The sequence below is a fragment of the Hoplias malabaricus genome, chromosome 15 (genome assembly GCF_029633855.1).
Source record: "Hoplias malabaricus isolate fHopMal1 chromosome 15, fHopMal1.hap1, whole genome shotgun sequence".
In the NCBI taxonomy this organism is placed as follows: Eukaryota; Metazoa; Chordata; class Actinopteri; order Characiformes; family Erythrinidae; genus Hoplias; species Hoplias malabaricus.
The window spans coordinates 29,048,939-29,070,282 of record NC_089814.1 but is presented as its reverse complement, the minus strand read 5'-3'; the positions used below and the strand labels follow the sequence as shown (position 1 = coordinate 29,070,282).

At 37.6% G+C, this 21,344-nt stretch overlaps 1 protein-coding gene across 1 annotated transcript in view; it reads right to left on the bottom strand.

The window, feature by feature from the left end:
* fstl4 (follistatin-like 4) overlaps positions 1-21,065 on the bottom strand; it is a 285,490-nt gene extending 264,425 nt beyond the window's left edge. Inside the window, exons 1-2 of the mRNA XM_066646169.1 lie at positions 20,872-21,065; positions 11,665-11,803 (exon numbers count right to left, since the gene is read on the bottom strand). Coding sequence (XP_066502266.1) covers positions 11,665-11,793 — 129 coding nt within the window. The 5' untranslated portion in view covers positions 11,794-11,803; positions 20,872-21,065. The remainder of the gene's footprint in view (positions 1-11,664; positions 11,804-20,871) is intronic.
* Positions 21,066-21,344: the final 279 nt, after the last annotated feature.

Below are 21,344 nucleotides of genomic sequence, written 5' to 3'. Positions count from 1 at the left end.
CAGGACTTGAAACCACAACTTTCAGATCCCTGTAGCTGTGTGACTGCGACACTACCTGCTGCACCACAGTGCCTCCCTAAAATTGTTCTAATGTAGTATGATTTCCTCTGCTATGTTTACACCTTTCACTCCCATTCCTCGCTAGCAGCTCAACAAAAAGCCACAACATTTTACAAAGTGTCTAAAGTGTCTATTTTATCTGGTATAGTAAAATCTGGTTCATTTTTCATAGCAAATAGCTACAAAGAGGCTTGCAGGAAGTGAATACCTAACACAAGCAAAGTGTTCTGAAGAACAACTGTTTTTGAAATGCTCTTTAAATACTGATAACAATCAGTAAATCAAATGATCTGATGAGAGTTAAGAACAGTCATTTTCAATATAGACTACAGGACTGTAAAAACCCTGTCAAATCATATCACTCAATACAGGAGTGGATGGACACGTGTGGGGCACTGCTAAACAAAGACAAGAAGAATGGAGGTAGAGAAGGCTTCCAACAAAAAGCCAGAGTGAACATTCTTACATGTGAATGAGACATAAGGTAGGTGGATAGTGTTTTATGTCAAGATGTGTACCCCTCTGTGTCAATTATCAAGTTGTGCCGTCCAGTAGCTTTGGGAGAAGGGCTGAAATGTGGGATTTTTCAGCTGGATTTTTGTAAAATCTTCTACAAACTCACCCATTTCAGATTTAATTTTGTAGATAATTTATTACTTTTATACAGAATTTATGCAACATTCTGACTACTTTAAATGTTTAACACATTGACACAGTGATATTCAAATGGAAAAATGTACATGGAACAAAATCTACAGCCACTGAATTTCTAAAATGTGGGCGATGTTTCAAAGTACCACTTATTTACTTATTTACTTATTTATAACGTTATTTAAAGAAAAACTATTATTAATGTATGATAGTAAATACGTGTTTTAGATTTAATCAGGTATCCATATCTTATAATACTGACTTAAATCAAATCAAACATCCAGAGTCAAGCATTTATTCACTAAGCAAATAGAGAACCACAACAGTGAATAAGCTCAATTGGTATCCTTTCATTTTGAACAACTGGCAAAGAGATTTAACAGTTCCAAAATACTGCGACTCAAACTAAGAGACTTGAGTGATGATTAATGGCACAGAAATGCACATGATATATTACATCTAAGGAATTAATGCATGTCATTAGCCAAACTGGTCTCTACTTGCTACAGGGCTATTTATGGTTATGATTCATCCCATACGTAATTTTTGATTAACTGTAATTTTGGACATGTCTGCTCTGGAGATGAAGTGAGGCAAAGAATTTCTGCAGAGTTGAAGACCCTTTTCGGTGCACAGATATTTGTCTAATTAAAGTGCTAATCGCCCCCGCAGTGGAAGGGCACAAGAGGTCAGGAGCTGAAGATGTTTCCTGCTAATACCCACATTTCTTGCTTCTTTATGCTATATATTTTTCACTCATTTTCATATATTCTTGCCCAACACTGAGCATATTACGCTGAATGGCTAAAATCTCAGCACTTCATTTCTCTACTATGTTGATTTACTGCTGATTTCTCTTAGTTAATGTTGCACTCTTTAAAAAGGCTAGAAAAAAAAAAGATTTTTGGAGGAATGCTCTAAAAAACCTCTATTAAACCTTTTAATTTATGTGTTCCTAAACTGCAGAGTATGGACCAAAGTACTGAGACACCTACACACTTCCAAATTTCAATAGTATTACTCAATTGTATGAGTGGAGTCGTGGAATATCTAGGAAGGGAGATATTTCATAAACTACTTATTTCAAAGGTGACATCTTATTATAGTACTATGCTTGTATTCAGTTAGGTTTCAGTCTCTACACGAGTAACAAAATTATTTAGCAAACAATTGCTTTTTAGCTAATGGAAGTTGCTCTGACTATGGCTGTATTAGGAAGAGGACTATTTTGGTTTTGTTTGATTATGAATAAATTTATGGTTTATTTATTTAGTTTGTGCATTTTCATTATTTTTTAATAACATTTATTTAAAGTTCAGTCATGTAGGATGATGCTTTCAGCATCTTCGGACATTACGCACACTTTACACAGTTTCAGGAGCATGTGTAAATTTAGTTCATACCTACGAACATTTTGAGACTAGGAACATTTTCATGAATCTGGATATTTATGGGGAAAAAAGTGATTTACAAACGGTTTACAAAAGCGTTCTGCTTGCGTTCCATGAATGAGGCCCAGTGAGTGTAGAAACAACTTATCATCATCATTTTCTTTTACGCTTCTCCATTTCAGGGTCGCGGTGTGTAGAAATAACTAGGTGGTCATATATGATCAGTATATCAAACTTCCAGCATTGTGCCATCAAGCAGTTAGAAGTTTTATGGAGTGATGGGTCACCATTCATTATATTTGGGATTAACTGAAGTGGTGTTGGGTGGCACGGTGGCACAGCAGGTAGTGTTGCTGTCACACAGCTCAAGGGACCTGGAGGTTGTCAGTTTGAGTCCCGCTCTGGGTGACTGTCTGTGAAGGGTTTGGTGTGTTCTCCCCGTGTTTCTTCCCACAGTCCAAAAACACACAATGGTAGGTGGATTGGCGACTCAAAAGTGTCCATAAGTGTGACTGTGTGAGTGAGTGTGTGTGTTGCCCTGTAAAGGACTTGTGCCTCCTTCAGGGTGTTTTCCTGCCTTGCGCCCAATAATTCCAGGTAGGCTCTGGACCCACTGCGACCCTGAACTGGATAAGGGTTACAGATAATGAATGAATGAATGAAGTGGTGTTTGTGAACAAGAACTAATCATCCAAGACAAAGACCTGGCTTGAATTATGTGCAATCAAATCTTTGAATCATTTTCTGAATGCATTATGATAAATTTTACCTCAAAAACTTTCACAATATTTCTGTTCAAGGCTCCAGAAAAAACTGAGCTGCTCTCCGCTTTGCGATTCATTTTCTGTAATCGCAGAAATACAAGCCAGTACATCACAGAGCATCAAATATGTACCCATTCGCTCACACACGCTCAGACCCATGGGCAACTTCACACAGACAATCCACCTGCCAACATGTGCTTTTGACCTATGGGAAGAAACCCAGGCAGACACTGGGAGAACACTACAAACTCCTGATGGACAGTCCCCCAAGGTGGGAAATTAAACTGGGACACAGAGATCCTGGAGCTGTGTGGCAGTTCCAGCATGCATCCCCAAAGCAATTTTCAAATATCAGTAAGACCTGCTTAAATACCAGTAAGTGTACAAAGTTGAGTAGAATAAACCATTAGTGAACTCTTCTCACCATATTTTTAGACATATGGTGCATTTTACACTGTATTTTCTGGGTTTTCAAACACACTGAATAATGTTAAGGTTCCCTGTCATTTCAATGATTTTGCTAGGTGTATGTCCAAGCCAGGGACCATCAAGAACCTTTATATTTTAAGTTTACTTGGGAAATAGTCTCCCCTACCCTGTACTTGAGGCTTGAAAAACAAGGTAGATTGCTTGATGGTGGTCCAATAAACTCAAACCCTTTTTGCCTGACTCATTGCTACAGCTACATCCAATGATGTTGAGATGACAATATGTTTCTTTCTAATGTTCCTTTTTCAATTGGAGACTTATAGCATATCTATCTAGACCCAGTCATCTGTGACTGCCTGCTGTTCAGTTTAATAGCATCTGCTCAGTGGAGTGTATTCTCAAAAAAAAAAAACCCTTCAACTCTCCATCTCGTTGACTTCATAGTACACTAGGCTGGGACATACACACTCTTAATCCTTTTAAGCTAATAAGGTATTAAATATGGATAGATTTAAAATGTTGCTCTGTTGTTACATGACTTTTTACTAAATTTTTCACATTCTGTAAATGAGGTTAATTGACTCTGTCTTATATAGACACATTCTGCGTATATAGCATATATTTTAAAACAAGAGCAAAGAGCCGGACTGCCATTAGCCATATAGCCATTGACAGAAGAGGTTTTTCTGACATTTCAGAAACAGGAAAGCCCAAAATGCATACCCTTGTCATTGGAAGGTCTGGAGATGCTTTGGTGCTTCCTATAAATGTCTTTGTTTACAATAATAACATATAATAACAAATGATTATTTTCTGGTCATACAAAGCTACCATGTTGAGACGAAATTAAAACAACGTGTTAACCAGAAAGCAACAAGATAACATTTAAGTTTTTGAACATTTCTAAAACCAAGCACCTTAACAATTTATCAACCAAGTAATTTGGTAAACAGCTGTAAGACCAATTAGCACTAATTAGGTCAACTGACAACATGATTGGGTATAAAAAGAGCTTCTCAGAGTGTCAGTGTCTCTCTGAAGCCAAGATGGTAAGAGGATCACCAATTCCACCATTGTTGCGCAGAAAGATAGTGCACCAATACCAGAATAGTGTTACCCAGCGTAAACTAGCAAAGACTTGTAAGTTATCATCATCAACCGTGCATAACATCATCAAAAGCTGATCAATCATCAATTGCTGTGCGTAAGGGTCAAGCCTGTAAAACTCTACTGGATGCTTGTGATCTCCGGGCCCTTAAATGTCACTGCACCTCAAACAGGAATGCCACTGTCAAGGAAATAACAGAATGGTCTCAGGAATACTTCCAGAAAGCATTGTCAGTGAACACAATCCACCGTGCCATCTGCCGTCGCCAGCTGAAACTCTACAGTGCAAAGAGGAAGCCATTTCTAAGCAAGCTCCACAAGCTCAGATGTTTGCACTGGGCCAGGGGTCTTTTAAAATGGAGTGTGGCAAAATGGAAGACTGTTCTGTGGTCAGATGAGTCACAATTTGAAATTCTATATGGAACACTGGGACGCCATGTCATCCGGACCAGAGAGGACAAGGATAACCCAAGTTGTTATCAACGCTCCATTCAGAAGCCTGCATCACTGATGGTATGGGGTTGCACGAGTGCTTGTGGCATGGGCAGCTTGCATGTCTGGAAAGGCACCATTAATGCAGAGAACTATGTTCAGGTTCTAGAACAACATATGCTCCCATCTAGACGTCATCTCTTTCAGGGAAGACCCTGCATTTTTCAACAAGATGCCAGACCACATTCTGCAGCAATCACAACATCATGGCTACGTAGGTGAAGGATCCAGGTACTGAATTGGCCAGCCTGCAGTCCAGATCTTTCACCCATAGAGAACTTTTGGCACGTCATAAAGAGGAAGGTGCGACAAAGAAGGCCCAAGATGATTGAACAGATAGGGGCCTGTTTTAGACATGAATGGGAGAGCATTCCTATTTCTAAACTTGAGAAACTGGTCTCCTCTGTCCCCAGAGTGTTGTAAGAAGGGGGGATGCCACACAGTGGTAAAAAATGGCCTTGCCCCAACTTTTTGGGTATTTGTTGACGCCATGAAATTTTGAATCAACGTATTTTTCCTTTAAAATGTTACATTTACTCAGATTAAACATTTGATCTGTCATCTATGTTCTATTACGAATAAAATATTGACATTTGCCATCTCCACATCATTGTATTCAGTTTTAATTCACAATTTGTTCAGTGTCCCAAATTCTTTGGAATCCGGTTTGTACCTCAACAACGTTCAACACATTTCTGTTCAAGGATCCAGTAAAACACTGCTGCTCTCCACAGTGGATGGTGGACCTACAGCGCTGATGCAGCGCGAGTGTGTCCCAAATAATCTCTGACTCCTTGAATATGCATTTTTTATGTCACAAAAAGAGTAGTTGTCCAGGGAAAAGAGAACCTCTGGTCACCACTGAACGGTTTCAAATTGAGTTAACGAGCTGAAATGTGAAATATGGCTGAACTAACAACAGATGGTGTAGGGGCGCCACCTTAAGTTCTCTCTGTGAAATATGGCTGAAAAAACAGTTCCTACGCATGCACTTTTCAACATTAGGTGTCAGTCAGTCTGTCAGTAAGCCCAAATGCCTCTTCTAGGCCAGCCCATTGTTTATTATAATAATTTTTACATTAAACTCCATTGTGAATGCAATGGCAACTGTAAGTCTAATTTAATTGCTATCCTTAAGCTGGTGCAGTGTGAACTCATTAAATTTACTACATGTATAACATCTAATCCAGGAATATAACAAGGCTTAATTTCATATTCTCCTTGAACTTGCAATGATACACTAATTATCCATTACACCATTAACACAACAGCTCATTAAAGTAATTCTGTAAACAAAACAAATTGTGCGTACAATACAAAAAAGAGCCAGCAAACAAAATCAACAGGCTAAGTTGTTACTCTTTTATGTATGTACATTAGAATTGTATAACTTATGACAATGACACAATACCCCACTTTTAAACATGAAAAACCATGGTAGCCAATTAAAGCTGTCACTATCAGATTAATAGCACTTGGAAATAAGGCAAAGTAGTAGAAGAAGAAAAAGATAAAAACAGAAGATGAAAAAGAGGAAAAAGCAGACAAAGACAAAGCAGGGGAAAAAGGAGGAAACAAGGAAAAGCAAGCAAACAAGAATAATGAGCAGAAGGATTATTAAACAAGATCAAAGAGAAACTAGGCAAGCCTAGTTTAGCCGGACCGCCATTAGCCATATAGCCATTGTCACAGAGGTTTTTCTAGCATTTCAAAAACAGGAAAGCCCAAAATAAACACTGTCACTGGAAGGTCTGTGTTTTTGTTTACAATAATAACTATAAAACTATAAAATTAATTTATCATTTGTTTCTTGAACGTTTCTAAAACCAAGCGCCTTAACATTTTGTCAACTTTGTCAAGTAATCTATAATTGATAAACGAACAGACCATCTCTGGTACTAGTTATTTATTACTGACTTACATTTCTATAATGGTCTGACTGATAAAACGATGCTGTAAAAAATTCACAGCCTTTTGAGTAACACCTCGCTCTGGTGTTCTGACTTTAATAATCCTGAGAATTTGTCCATTTTTGTATAAAGTTAAACAAAAAGATGTGCAGATGTAATTTACTCATCAGAAGTCAGTGTCATTATAGGGACAGACAAGATTATAGTAGAAAACAAAAGGCTGGGTCACAGAAACATTCTCCAAACATAAAGAAGAATCTATGATAAATATTACCTCAAAAACATCAACTCATTTCTACGGAGCCCCTAAAGTCACAAAGGTGGAAAAATATTATTTAGAGGCTTAATTGGTTCCTTCAATTTAGTAATTAATTCGCTCAATTTAGTAATCTGTTCCCTCAATTTAGAATTTCATTCGCTCAATTTAGTAATCTGTTCCCTCAATTTAGTATTTAATTTGCTCAATTTAGTAATCCGTTCCCTCAATTTAGTAATTCAATTGCTCAATTTAGTAATCCGTTCCCTCAATTTAGTAATTCAATTGCTCAATTTAGTAATCCGTTCCCTCAATTTAGTAATCCATTCCCTCAATTTAGTAATTAATTCGCTCAATTTAGTAATCCGTTCCCTCAATTTAGTAATTCAATTGCCCAATTTAGTAATCCGTTCCCTCAATTTAGTAATCCTTTCCCTCAATTTAGTAATTAATTCGCTCAATTTAGTAATTAATTCGCTCAATTTAGTAATCAGTTCCCTCAATTTAGTAATTCATTCGCTCAATTTAGTAATCCATTCCCTTAATTTAGTAATCCGTTCCCTCAGTTTAGTAATTCAATTGCTCAATTTAGTAATCCATTCCCTCAATTTAGTAATCCGTTCCCTCAATTTAGTAATTAATTTGCTCAATTTAGTAATCCATTCCCTCAAATTAGTAATTAATTATCTCAATTTAGTAATCCGTTCCCTCAATTTAGTAATCCGTTCCCTCAAATTAGTAATTAATTCGCTCAATTTAGTAATCCGTTCCCTCAATCTAGTAATTTGTTCCCTCAATTTAGTAATTCATTCTCTCAATTTAGTAATTCGTTCCCTTAATTTTGCAGGGGCACTGAATTTGCCTCATAAAATTCTTAAAGTCTGCTTTATTCTTATGTAAAATTGTATATAAATTTAAATATATTTTTACACTTTTCCCCTTTCACACCCATATACAAACCTATTCATAATGTCATACATTTCCCAGTTGTGAACAACAATAAAGAGGGTATAGTTTTGACCTGAACCCTAAACCCTGTGTTCTAAAAGTATATGCCTATTTTTTATGGGAAAAGCAAAGATAGCATCTTTTATATTGATGACTGACAATGTTCTAAGCCTTAGTTGAACAGCACAGAATTTCATTTCATTTTGGTTTACATAATACAATTGCATATTAAAACCGGGGTAATATCTTTCAATCACATAGGTACATTGTTGGTTTATTGGTGAACTGTGGCTCCCAAAGCTTTTTTTCAATTAAAGATCCATTTAAAAGCTGTGCATGTGAGGAAGAACTTATTACAGAACTTATTATTTTCAGAAAATGTCTCTTTGATCCTCACTACAAACCGACTCAAGTAAATATTGTTTGATTATGCTGTCTGTTCCACCTTTTTTTTAGTGCTGGCACAGTCAATTTGTGTCTGTGAAGGCATCCACCTTCATTTGTTCCAATTCACCATGGGGTTTGAGACCCTCAAGCCAGTCGACAGCTTTACCACCCTGCCTTCTCCAGAATGGGCCTCACTGGCGGGGATGCCCAGGAATCTGTTTGCGCTGTGGGATTAAGGTTGCAGAAGCGAGTCTGGAAGGCACTGACATTCCCTCACTCACTGAAAACTTGGCATCCCGTGGGCAAGACAGACCAAAAACAGTCCAGAGGGGTTCATGCTTAATTGCACAAAGAATTGAGAGGTAAAACAACTGTGAGGCTAGGGGCTCTGGCAAGGGATGCAATCCTCCGTTTTCTTCACAGGTCTGTAGGACAATTGATTTAGAGTGACGGAGGCTTGTGAGGATTGCTTGGATGCAGCATAAAATCAAATTCTTTCCTCGCTGCAAGGTTCACTAATGCTAAAGCTTCCTTCTATGTACTGGACTGCCTGAATCAGAGAAAAGTATAAAAAGAAAACCTCACTGGAGAGAAAGTGATGACTTATATGGCAGGACATCTTGAGCCTGCAAAGGATCCTGAGGGTGTTTTCATGCAAATGGGAGCAAATGGAATTTTAAAGGGACTCATTTCAGAGCAAAGAAAAATGGCATAGTGACAATGTGTCTTCTTGATAGATTTAATTTGTTGGCCGTGGCCTTGCAGAACCTTTCTGCACTTTATTGAAGAAGTGTATGAAGGGGGTCATAGTCATTTTTATACAATCTTCCTCCCAAGCTCTACTTCCAATGTTTATGTTTATGTACCGCAAATGTTCATAAAACATTTAAATATTTTGCATATTGATACCTTCACAGAGCTCAATCTCAGACACAGCCTCCACTAAAAATTTCCCTTAATGTACTCTCAAATGACAATAAAGAATAAACTAATAGAATAACATAATTAAATACATACCATTTAATCAAAAACATCAGGACCTGTCATACAGTATTAAAATTATAAGTACCAAAAGGAACCATAGCCATTTGATTTAATAACCTTTCATTACAGGTTGTTAAAACCACCTTATGGCATAATGAATCTCAATGTAAAGGTCTTTCACAATTTGAAGAGCAGCACCACTAAGTAATAAACATTATATCTGGTATTTAATCTTGTTCTTTTGTGTCTGTTAATAAACATAATGCCTTATCTCCACATAATCTCTGAAAAATGTGTTCAGGAAGGGTTTTATTTAAGACACATGCCACAATATCAGCACATCAGAAGTGCCTCTGTCTTGCAGTCATAGGATCCATTTCACATTTTGACCAATAAAAAAACAAAGACTGTAGGTTTTATTATTATTATTATTATTATTATTATTATTATTATTATTATTATATGTTAAATCCCCACAGCAGTCATGCCACACATACAAAAATATACATCAATTTTCTTTATGATTCCAGATGTGATCTACTACACATTTTTCTGGAAACTTGTACTTAAACTTGACACATGACTGCAGCTTTCACCACAAGCACTGCTAAAGTGCTTATTATATCGAGCCCTCAAGATGACATGAGTGAAAATAATGAAGAAGTTTATATTGAAGTTTATATATATACAGTTCTCTGGCATAAGATTTGCTCTCTCTCACTTGTTCATTGTTTGATGTATTTAAAAGTCTACATAAAGGTTTACATTTGCGTGTCCACATAGTGGTTTAAAAATGATGAGAATCCATAGTATGAAGGGAATACTCAATTCTCAATTTTGAAAATTTCTTCTTAGGTGAAAATTATTTTTCCACACTAGTCTTGAACACATTATCAGATAAGTGGGGTAACAGTATTTTTACTGTGGAAAGTTGGAGAAATAGCAAGGTAAAATCACAAAATATACCAGTTTTTAAAAGACATTTAAGGGTTAACTCCAATTATCAGTTATTATTACCTGCATGATGGCATACTTGTGAAATTTTTATTTGGTTATATATCACTCTGAATTTTTAAAAAGGGAAAACAAAAAAATAGCAGATAAATGCAAAACAGCTGTGAGGGAACACAAATTCTTGTGAGAATATAAGGAAAATCTCAATTTTAATTTTATTTATTTTTTTATTCTATTACTTCATTTTTGGGACTTCATATTGTTCAGGTATCCAAAAAAACTCAAATTGGCAATTGAAGATTCAATTTTAAAAATGTTCATAATTCTAGCCTACTATAATGTCAAAATATTCATTCATTCTTTGTCCAGAAAGACTTATCCTGTTCAGGGTCGTGGTGGGTCTGGAGCCTACCCAGAATCACTCGGCGCATGGTGGGAACACATCCTGCACGGGGCACCACACACACTCACACATTTACTCACACACTCATACCTATGGACATTTTTAAGTGTCTACCTGCTGTGCCACTGTGCCAAATTTGATATTCCCATGTTCTTTCAAATTAGGAACCAATATGTTAAATAATTTATTCCACTGCTTTTGCCCTAAATTCAGCAAAATATATCATTAAAGTGTAAGCAGCCATTTATACTGTGATATGAGATGTGCCATATTAACAGCTGAGGATTACATAAAACACCCTAAGAAGACACACATGGTTTAACTGGTGGCTTTGAACTAAATAAATAAATAAAATACAATTGAATCTTTGATGTGTCCTTGTAATCATATGCAGTTGGCATAAGTGGAGATACAGTACAATAACTTCTAAGCAGAGAAACCGACAATAAGGGTTGGGCAGTATAATGATAATAACATGGTATTTCAAAATGAGGGCGGTATTTATCATGTATGTGTGGTGTGAAAAATGACAATACACCCAGAGGACCCTTCACCCGACTTTATGCTCACAGGTATGAGGCTTTATCCTCTAAATTTGTGTCTTTTGAGCCTCACCACCTGTGCCCATTACTGAACTGCCCAGTGCCCAAAACCACAGGTTCATTTGAACCACACTGACAGATATGAGGCTCATGCAGCCTGACAGTGCACCCCCCACCCCACAGTAATACCATATACCGTGTTACATTATTTGAGATTGTATGACAGTATGAAAAATTTGGATACCACCCATCCCTACCAAGAATTATATTATTTCAGAAATGGGAAGCTACACATCACTGGGGAGAATGTTGATGAAGGCTGAATTACAAAATAAGAGAAATGACCAAATAAGACATTGAAATTAAGACAGGAAGGGAATATTTACCATGTCCTGGAGTCCCTCTTGGGTCCCCTTCACGCTGTTTGCTGTTTCAATGCTGCCTCGCCCTTCGTAAGCCTGCCAGAAAGAGGCTCCGAACAGGATGGGGAGTGCCCAAATGCCCAGCCCGCCCATCAGTGTCAGCCTGTCACAAAGAGAGAAAACACACGGAACAAACCGTCACATAGCTGTACAGGCAGGCCCCTGCCACTCAGAGCCACAGGCAAACACGGCAGACAAGTGCTGTCAACACTTATCACCACTCAACTAATTAATCTGGGCACCAGGCACTTCAATAACATTATCGAGATGGCTCTTATTTGGCAATTATTGCTATTTGCAGCAGTCCTCTGTGAAACAAGTCACAGTTGTCAAGAACTTTGAAAAGGTTTAAATGTGTTTAATTTTTTTTCATGTTTTAGTTAAAGTTGAAAGCTAGGCCAAAATATCAAAGAGCCTACTGATGTTGTTCAAACTGAAGGCTGATCAACTAATAGAACTCTTACCTTGAACCCAAAAATTTAACCTCACATCTGATGCTTAGGAAACTAAAATGAACAGGTTCTGCAAACCTTGGAGAACACAGACTGGAGAAATGACAACAAGTTGAAATGCTGTCATTAGGAATTTAAGCAAGCAATGGCATCTTCCCAAAGCTTGGTACCAAAGCCTCTTGCTTAATTACAGAAATTTACCCAGAGGTTGCTTTACAATTATTATCCACTTCTATTTAGACAAGCAATTCTAAAAACTCTTTTGTGCATGATGGATTTTTATTTACCACAGACCAGTGGTACATTTAACATTCAATTGTTATAATGCAACCCCATTTTTATGATGGCAAAAGTATGTCAGAAATCCTGTATAACCTTTGTGGCTTAATTTTGCATTTGGAATGTTTGTAATGGTGTAAACATTGTCAGATTTCTGCGGAAACATATCACTGAGATATCAACAAAGCCATTCAATAAAAAGGGAAATGTTCCGATCTACAGAAAGAGAACTGTATGTGCTGCTGGTGATGTGAGAAGATGTAAGAAGTTTAATGTCTCTAAAAGCAACAATCACAGAATGTTATTGCATGAAGTGGTAAAAAATATACAGTCTGATGTCTGAGACCATGTTTTACCTTTTTATGGTTGTTTGGGGAAAAAGTCAATTTATAGGAGGGGCATACAGGGTTTCTAATGCAAAATAACACTGGAATTTCTTCAGATGGTCCCATTTTCATAAATGATTTACTCACAATTTGCACTTTGCACACATTGTAATTACATATCTGCTTGCACAAAGAAGAAACAGAAATGCTTACTTGCAGAAGCACAACCTGTCTCCATCAGCTTCTGCTACTGACACAAAATCAATGTGATTTGATTAGAACGGAAACCTACTGGACTTTCATTGCTGTTTATGTTATTAGTGAGAGCGCAGACACGTAATCATTGATTTCGCTGCTTCCCTTCATAAATGACAGCAATAATAGAACAACCTGACCAGCTAGCAATGGCTCAGTGTGCCTGTATGTTTTATATTTGCAGACAACCCATGAAGCCTTTTCCTTCAAAATGTGCCTGTCATCACCACTTTCCTGTGTTTAAGCCTGGGATTGGTTGTCTTATGTGCTGTGGAGGCCAGGGCCACCAGCCAAGAGAAGCAGCAGACCAGCCAGCAGCCCAGAGCAGGCCCACAATGGTCTTGGCCAGGGCTAACAGCATGTTTTTATACTCACAAGCTAGGCTTGTGAGATTGTGTACAATATGCCAGCAACCCTTAGCTTGCTTATTGACCATATGATCATGGGGGGACATAGTGGCCAACAAGCAAAAGCCCCCTAATATCCCAGTTAGAAGTTACCAAATTGCTTTCAGTGTTGAAATGTGAGTTGAAAATCAGCAAATTTCTTATTTCTCTTTTTTTCCTGAATGAATGAATTATAATGATGTATATAGCACTTTTATAGACACCCTAAAAGCTTTAAGGGATTCCCCTTAACCATCTCCAGTATGTGGATGATATGATGCTATTAAGTAGACAGGAGCCTAGGGATTGATTAAGCCAGGTTATTTTAAATATAAGCATGGTTAGGAGGCCAGAAGTGGCCACAATGGCCTCACATTTTGCCAGACGTCAGTGTGACACCCCTATTCTTTACTCATTTTGGCGCCCCAGAATCTTTTATGACCTTTTAAGTCAGGACATCTTTTTTATTACTCATACAAAGGATGGCGCTGGTTGTTCAGTACAGTGTCCCTGTAAATGCACTTAGGCATTGGGATCCAAACAGACCACAGAGAGAATGCCCCCTGTTGGCCCCACTAACACCACTTCTGGCAGCCACCCAAGATTTCTTTGGTTTATTTTCCAGGTTCGTGCCTGGCTCAAACCTACTTAGCTTTGGTGGATTTGCATATTGTTATCTTTAGGTGCCTGCTGACCAGTTTGGCTTGCCGGGGTCTGAACATTAATTGTGTGTTAACTAATAAATGGTCAACATATGGGCACAGTATATATATATGTATGTATATATATATATATATATATATATATATATATATATATATATACACACACGCACACACGAGTAAAAACTAAATATGAAATGTACAAAATGGATGAAATCTCAACCAAATCTTGACTAAGACTCCTCAGTCTAAAAGTTAATGGCAATGATAGCAGCTCTAATCAGTATCTTCATTTCCAGCAATCAGCTTCAGCACTGTAAATTATTAGGTATATCTACAGAGAAGCCATCTAAAACCTTCTTGTTCGTGGACTTTGTTGCAGGTTTGATTAACATGGTGTGATAAAATCCCATTTTCTGCTTCTTGCTCAAGTCCCTAGAGCTGTGTGACTGCAACACTACCTGCTGCACCACCGTACCCCCCTTATTGCCAACCAAGTTTCAAGTTTGTCTTTTGCACAAGATGTCAGGACATTTATGCACTGAAATGCTTGTGGTGAGGCACAGGTAATCACTTTACGGTAGGGTAGCACAAATATACATACTAAATATGCTAAATAACAAGAAACATATTAAATATACACAAAATATACACTAGTAATGCACAGAATATACACAAAATATAGAGACACGGTGGGGTGTAGGCTCATTTACTATGTACTAATATACTAGAAAAAAAAGAATAAAATTAAGATTAGATAGGTGATTTGTAGAAGTGTGACTTAGTGATATTGTCCATTGCACTGAAATTATATATCAAATATATAAAGTAGCAACATGAAATAGTGTTGGGGAGGGAGGGAGTTAGCTTGTTCAGAAGTCTGATGGCATGTGGATAGAAGCTGTTCATTATTTAGTTAGTTCTGGCCTGGATGCTGCGAGAACTAACCAGCAAATGAACAGCTTCAACTAAATCCATCACAGAGCAGCTATATTTTGGCAGACTTTTCCATTCTAATCAAACATCTGAATGAGATAATCTGTATTTTCAGTCATGCAATGTTGACGCATGATAGAAAATCCTCAGCAAGAGACCAGCTATGAAATTGGTCTCAATGAATTTTGCTTACTAATTTCTTTCCTTGTAATTAACTTTGTTGTTTCACACTAAACAAATTAAAATAAATAGAAAGCAGTTGTTTCACAAATATGTTCTAAACCATAGGGCTGATAATTCCTATATGCCTCCAGTGCTGATAGACATGACAAATACCTCCATAAAATCTTTTGTGAAACTCCTTTCAGTCTCAGGGTTACTATTACTGTCTTCCCTGGGGCAAGTTCAGTGACTGCCCCTCACATTGGCGTTTAGTGAGAGCAGGAATACTGTTCGAGCTGAGCAATTTTGACAAGTTTTCAGTGAATATGTGTGCCCAGGGCTTTGAATCCAACACTAGGTCTGCATTTTTTTTAATCAAAGTTATTCCCATGATTGTATAAACTTGACTGATACATAGTAATATGCTGTTGATTAAAATGTAAATCTTTTCTCAGACATTAGACCCTCACTGATAAACACAGATGACAATAATGATGATGATGATAAATGCTGTAACAGAAAACTAGACATCTCTAAATCTGTACATTTAGGATGTGCTTACTAATATCAGCATTACTGAGAGCAGCCTCCACTGTTTAAACCTGAATCAGGAGCTGAAGCTGAATAGAGTGTCATAGTGGATTGTTTACTAGCCTAAATGAGAGCATCCACAATGCGCTCAGTTTCAGTCTTTGAATAATAAAGGTTACATTCACATTACCAGCTGACTGCAAAAATAAGGATGCACTGGTATCACATCAGGGGCTTGTTAAAGCTTTGCGGTAAATAATTTAAGCATATATTCCAGGTTTACAAATAAAAACAAGTAGTTCATACTACTTTAAGAGAAAAAACAATAGACACTGAATGTGTAAATTACCATCCACAGCGCCAGAGGATAGCACTCAAATTAGCAAAAACATGTTTCTGCATTGTATAAAGTAACTCAATCTTATAAATATTATATACTGCATACTACACAGTGTATGCATTACAATTTCAACTCGTCTTTAGACAGTGGGCTTGACTGGAAAATTTGTAGCTGAAGTTCTTGCATATCATCGCTGTCCAGCAACAATATTTAAAAGAAACAGGGTGTTGATAAAAAGGGTACACCTTTCCTTAAGATTCGATAAACATTTCATAGGAACGTATTTTGAAGTTCTCTATATTGTCTCTCCATATGTACATAACACATTCATTGTTATGACTAGTTGTTTGGCATTGTTTGTTTTGTTTTATGGCTGGCTGTGTCATTCGCATTTATTGCCTACATGGTTATAACAGATAAAGTGTGATATACCCCACCCCCTTCTCTGTTAATAGGCTTGCCAAGCAGTTCTTTTTATATGATACAATGGCAGGCTAACTTTGCCGTACTTAAGCATATCTGAGAGGTAATATATTGAACTGCAGTTCTATTCTTAACACTGAAGTTTACACAAGTTAAGAAGCATTGCCGGAAGTTATATGGGTGTATAAATAGATGGAACCAATTATATGAGGTGTTTAAATTACATTAAATTATTCTTTCATTGCTTATTCAATCCAGGGTTGTGGCAGGTCCGGTGCTTACCTGGAATCATTGGGCGCAAGGCGGGAACACACCCAGTCCTACACAGAGTGACAAACACTCACACCTATGGACACTTTTAAGTCACCAATCCACCTACCAAGGTGTATTTTTGGACCGTGGGAGGAAACTGGAGCACCCAGAGGAAACCCACGCGGACACAGGGAGAACACACCAAACTCCTCACAGACCTCCACCTGGAGCAGGTCTTGATCCCAGAACCTCCAGGTCCCTGGAGCTGTGTGACTGTGACGCTACCTGCTGTGCCACCATGCCGCCCTTTGACTGATACATAGTAATATGCTGTTGATTAAAATGTAAATCTTTTCTCAGACATTAGACCCTCACTGATAAACACAGATGACAATAATGATGATGATGATAAATGCTGTAACAGAAAACTAGACATCTCTAAATCTGTACATTTAGGATGTGCTTACTAATATCAGCATTACTGAGAGCAGCCTCCACTGTTTAAACCTGAATCAGGAGCTGAAGCTGAATAGAGTGTCATAGTGGATTGTTTACTAGCCTAAATGAGAGCATCCACAATGCGCTCAGTTTCAGTCTTTGAATAATAAAGGTTACATTCACATTACCAGCTGACTGCAAAAATAAGGATGCACTGGTATCACATCAGGGGCTTGTTAAAGCTTTGCGGTAAATAATTTAAGCATATATTCCAGGTTTACAAATAAAAACAAGTAGTTCATACTACTTTAAGAGAAAAAACAATAGACACTGAATGTGTAAATTACCATCCACAGCGCCAGAGGATAGCACTCAAATTAGCAAAAACATGTTTCTGCATTGTATAAAGTAACTCAATCTTATAAATATTAAAATTACATCAGTAATGTATTTAAAGCTGCATTTCATTAATGGAGAATTTTTAAAAGCTTGCTGCAGACACATGCTACATATACTGTACAGGTCAGATTGACTTATTTTAATAAATGGAAATATTTCTAACTAAGCAGGCATTGAAGAGTTGTCATGACCCAGCTTATGCCACGGTGAGTTTCTGCATGTGTTTCATGGCAATTCTTCAAGAGGCATCAAATGTCAGGATTCTCGTTACACTGCATGAGACATACTAAGACAGAATCACAGCTTATGTTCAAGCACTTTTGGAAATTAACATAAAATCATCTTTGAATTTGTGTAAGGTGAGTGAGTGGGTTTTATTAATATGCTTCTTATTATATTCCTGATTAATGCAGATTACAGACGAGGATTAATGGTATTTACAGCAAATTATTTGCTGTTACTGATGTAAATGTTTTATTCCCCTAAGACAAAAACAATGTAAATTTACTCTCAGCAGGGGCTTAAGGTTCATTTGAGCACATTATGTTCATTTATAAGTGAAACAACATTCACATTCCTAAATTAAAGGGCCATATATATATATACCTTTTCAGCTTAACGTTACAATGATAACTGTAGAAAAATGGAACATGATAAAATTAAGATTGCCACATAAATCTTCTGAAGAAATTCTCTTGAAGATACCGCACCAATGACTGTGTTTGTACTTTTAAAGGTAATTTTTTGAGTGCGTATGTTTTTAACTATACGTGCACAAATGTTATTGTTTTTTTCTGCTCATATCCTAAGCACTTTTTTCATTTATTAACACTAAAGATCAGATTGTCCAGGCTAAATGTTTACTTGAACAACACAAGCACGTTCCCAGTAATCCCTGTTGATCAAAGATGCCATACAAATAACATTATTTACTCTTTAATGACCCAAACAGACCATTTAAATTCTAAATTGAAAACCTGTGATAACATGAATCAAATAAAGTGCCACACTGAAAGTAAAAAGAGGCTATTTAGCATGAGTCATGCATAAATATGCTATTGTATTTTATTGTTGGTGCTGCAGCAGCATTCAAATACAGTATGAGTGCACTTATCTGACTCACGTTATTTACATTTAATTGCAAAACTTAGCAACCCAAATCAAGATAATGGATTACGTATGTGGAGGAAAAAAATCTGCTCCTAGAAGTCACAATTAAGTCCTAAGGTCATTACTATTTCTTAAAAATTGCAAGATTTCATTAGCCAAAAAGGTTTTAATGAAGGCAGGATTGATTATATAAATAAATAAATAAAAGTCAGTCTATCCAGCTCCTGATTCTAGAATTAGGCTCATTGTTATAGTAGCTCCCTATCAAACTAGAGTCATTTTAATATCTGACATTTTCAATAACTTACAGGCTAGTCCACTGTTAATTCCATGCATCTCAGTCAGCCTCAGAGAAAATAAAGAATGGAGCAGGTTTCCTCCTCTGTTTTACAACATACGTGCAAGCACCACTTTTTCCGCACCTCATGCACATTTCAGAGCATACATAAACAATAGAAACCCATCAGCACAGGACATTATTCATTCCTTTTCTCTCCTTTTGAATGTCTATAGTAATTGAGTAGAGAGCATCAGACGTAATTTTCAATTACCAAGACTTTTTGAAAGTGACTACAGCCAGCAAGAGATATCATCATTTAAACAAATGCCCCAATCAATTACATGTAATCAAATTAAAAGAGAGGCAATAGATGAAAAGCATATTACCAAAACAAACAGCTGCAAATACATGAATCAGTTTTTACAAGAATGCTAAATAGAGTGACAAAACTGCAATCAGTTCATATGCCAGCTACCAACTGAATCTCTGAATGTAATTTATCCACATTAGTGGTTTCCATTCTCTGTTTCAGTGCTTGTATAATTTGCAGAATACATCTCAGTGATCAAAACATGAATTAGCCGAGTGCAGCTCCAATCATGCTGTCTGCGGATTTGATTATATACCGTCTCAAAACAATCCATTTTCTAAAGGATATAATTATTGTCTGTTTCTGTTGAATTCATTGACATAATTTACACATTTATAGTGGCATGCTTTGACAAATTTGAATATGATGAAACAATTATGTGTAATTATATATATATAAACAGCACATTTACAAGCTCATTTACAGTAAGGTTACGCATAACGCATAGTGTGACAATGATAGGCTTTGCTACAAAGGTCACTTCCTCAGAAATATCTGGGAAACATCACATGTGACTTTCAAAGTACAAAAAAACTAATTTAAACACCTACTCAACTTACCCAGTCAGCTGTTGGAGCATTTGCAATATATTTTCAATGTGTTATTCTATATCAGTTAGGTTGTCTGCTACTTGTCAGAAATGAGTACTAAACTATAAAAGAAGCAGTAGACACGCGCCTCTATCTGAGATAAGTGGAAAGAGGTGAGTCATTCAAGATGGCATGTGGCCTTTGCAGGTGCAATGCAAACAAATGCAGTTGAATGCAGTTAGCGTGACTTGATTTAGGTATCCATTCAGTGTTGATTAGTGAAGTCATTAGCTGTGAATATCGACAAGAATGACAAAAAAGAGTGCAAAAGACTGAAAAGTCCCTGCAAAATCATTTGGCTTTGCATCTACAAGTAGTACCTTTGCGAGTCATTGGACACTTTCAGCACCACGGACAGCTCCATTAGTTTGGATCCAGTCGGCTAAGCCAATTACGTAGACGGGTTTGAGTAATGGAAGCCCACGCTCCTGCAATTGCATTCATATCATAAAGTTCTGGTAGGTTCCAAAAGGCAGATATGAAGTATTAAACTGTTTGACCACATTATGATCCATCTTTGCCTTGTAGTATGATAATCTGAGTTAAATGCTTTTGTTGATTAATCAACCATCCACCCCCATCCTGTACAATGCGTATAGTGTATAGCACAGAACGCACAGATGGAGTGGTGTTATACATGAACAGCACACGCAGCGTTTACTGTTCAAGGAGCTTCACGGCAGCTGTCAAGTACCTCAACTAAAACTGCTGGAGCTTTAGTTTTAAGTAAAGAAGCGCGTTTTCACGGTCAGGGTGGAGAAGTTAATGCGAAGACAACAATGCCATGGGTCATAATACTAGCTGCATAATTGATGCGTCAGACCACAAGTACTCATTTCCATAATATACTGGTCTCAATCCTGTCCAGAGCACGTCGGGCATTCTCCTCTATTGCCGCATTCAGAGGCAAAGAAGACAGAGAAGTAGCCTAATATGCACATGCAAGCTGAAGAAGCTGGAGCGTACAGCCGCACGCTTACCTGTCCTAATGCTCCCTCAGATAGAAACGGTGAGTGAAAAAAGAAGAGCGAAAAAAAAGAAAGGGAAAAGAAAAGCCCAATCTCGCCCAAGCGAATCTCGCAGTGGGAGATGCTCCAGAACACCACAGACTTTATGCGCGTTCCTGTCCACATGCAGCGAGTCAGGCTTCGAGGAGCAGCTGAGGCTGCGCTGGCCGCTATTTAGCTCGAGCGCTCCATCTTTCCGCGGCGAGGGAGCGCAGTGAGTTCAGCCCCGCCAGCTCCAGCCTATTTCAACAGCCCCCTGCTGACGTCACGCGCTCCTTATAAACCCGTGCTGCACGCGCTCAAAGCGCAAAGCCGCGAGCTTCACACCCTTCACTCGACAGGACCCAGAGCTATCATTAGGACCACCTTTCTGACCATAGTCTCAATAGTGGGACAGTCAAAGCTTCAGAGTCTGGCAGCACAGGGGCACAGGGCACCCTGCCCAA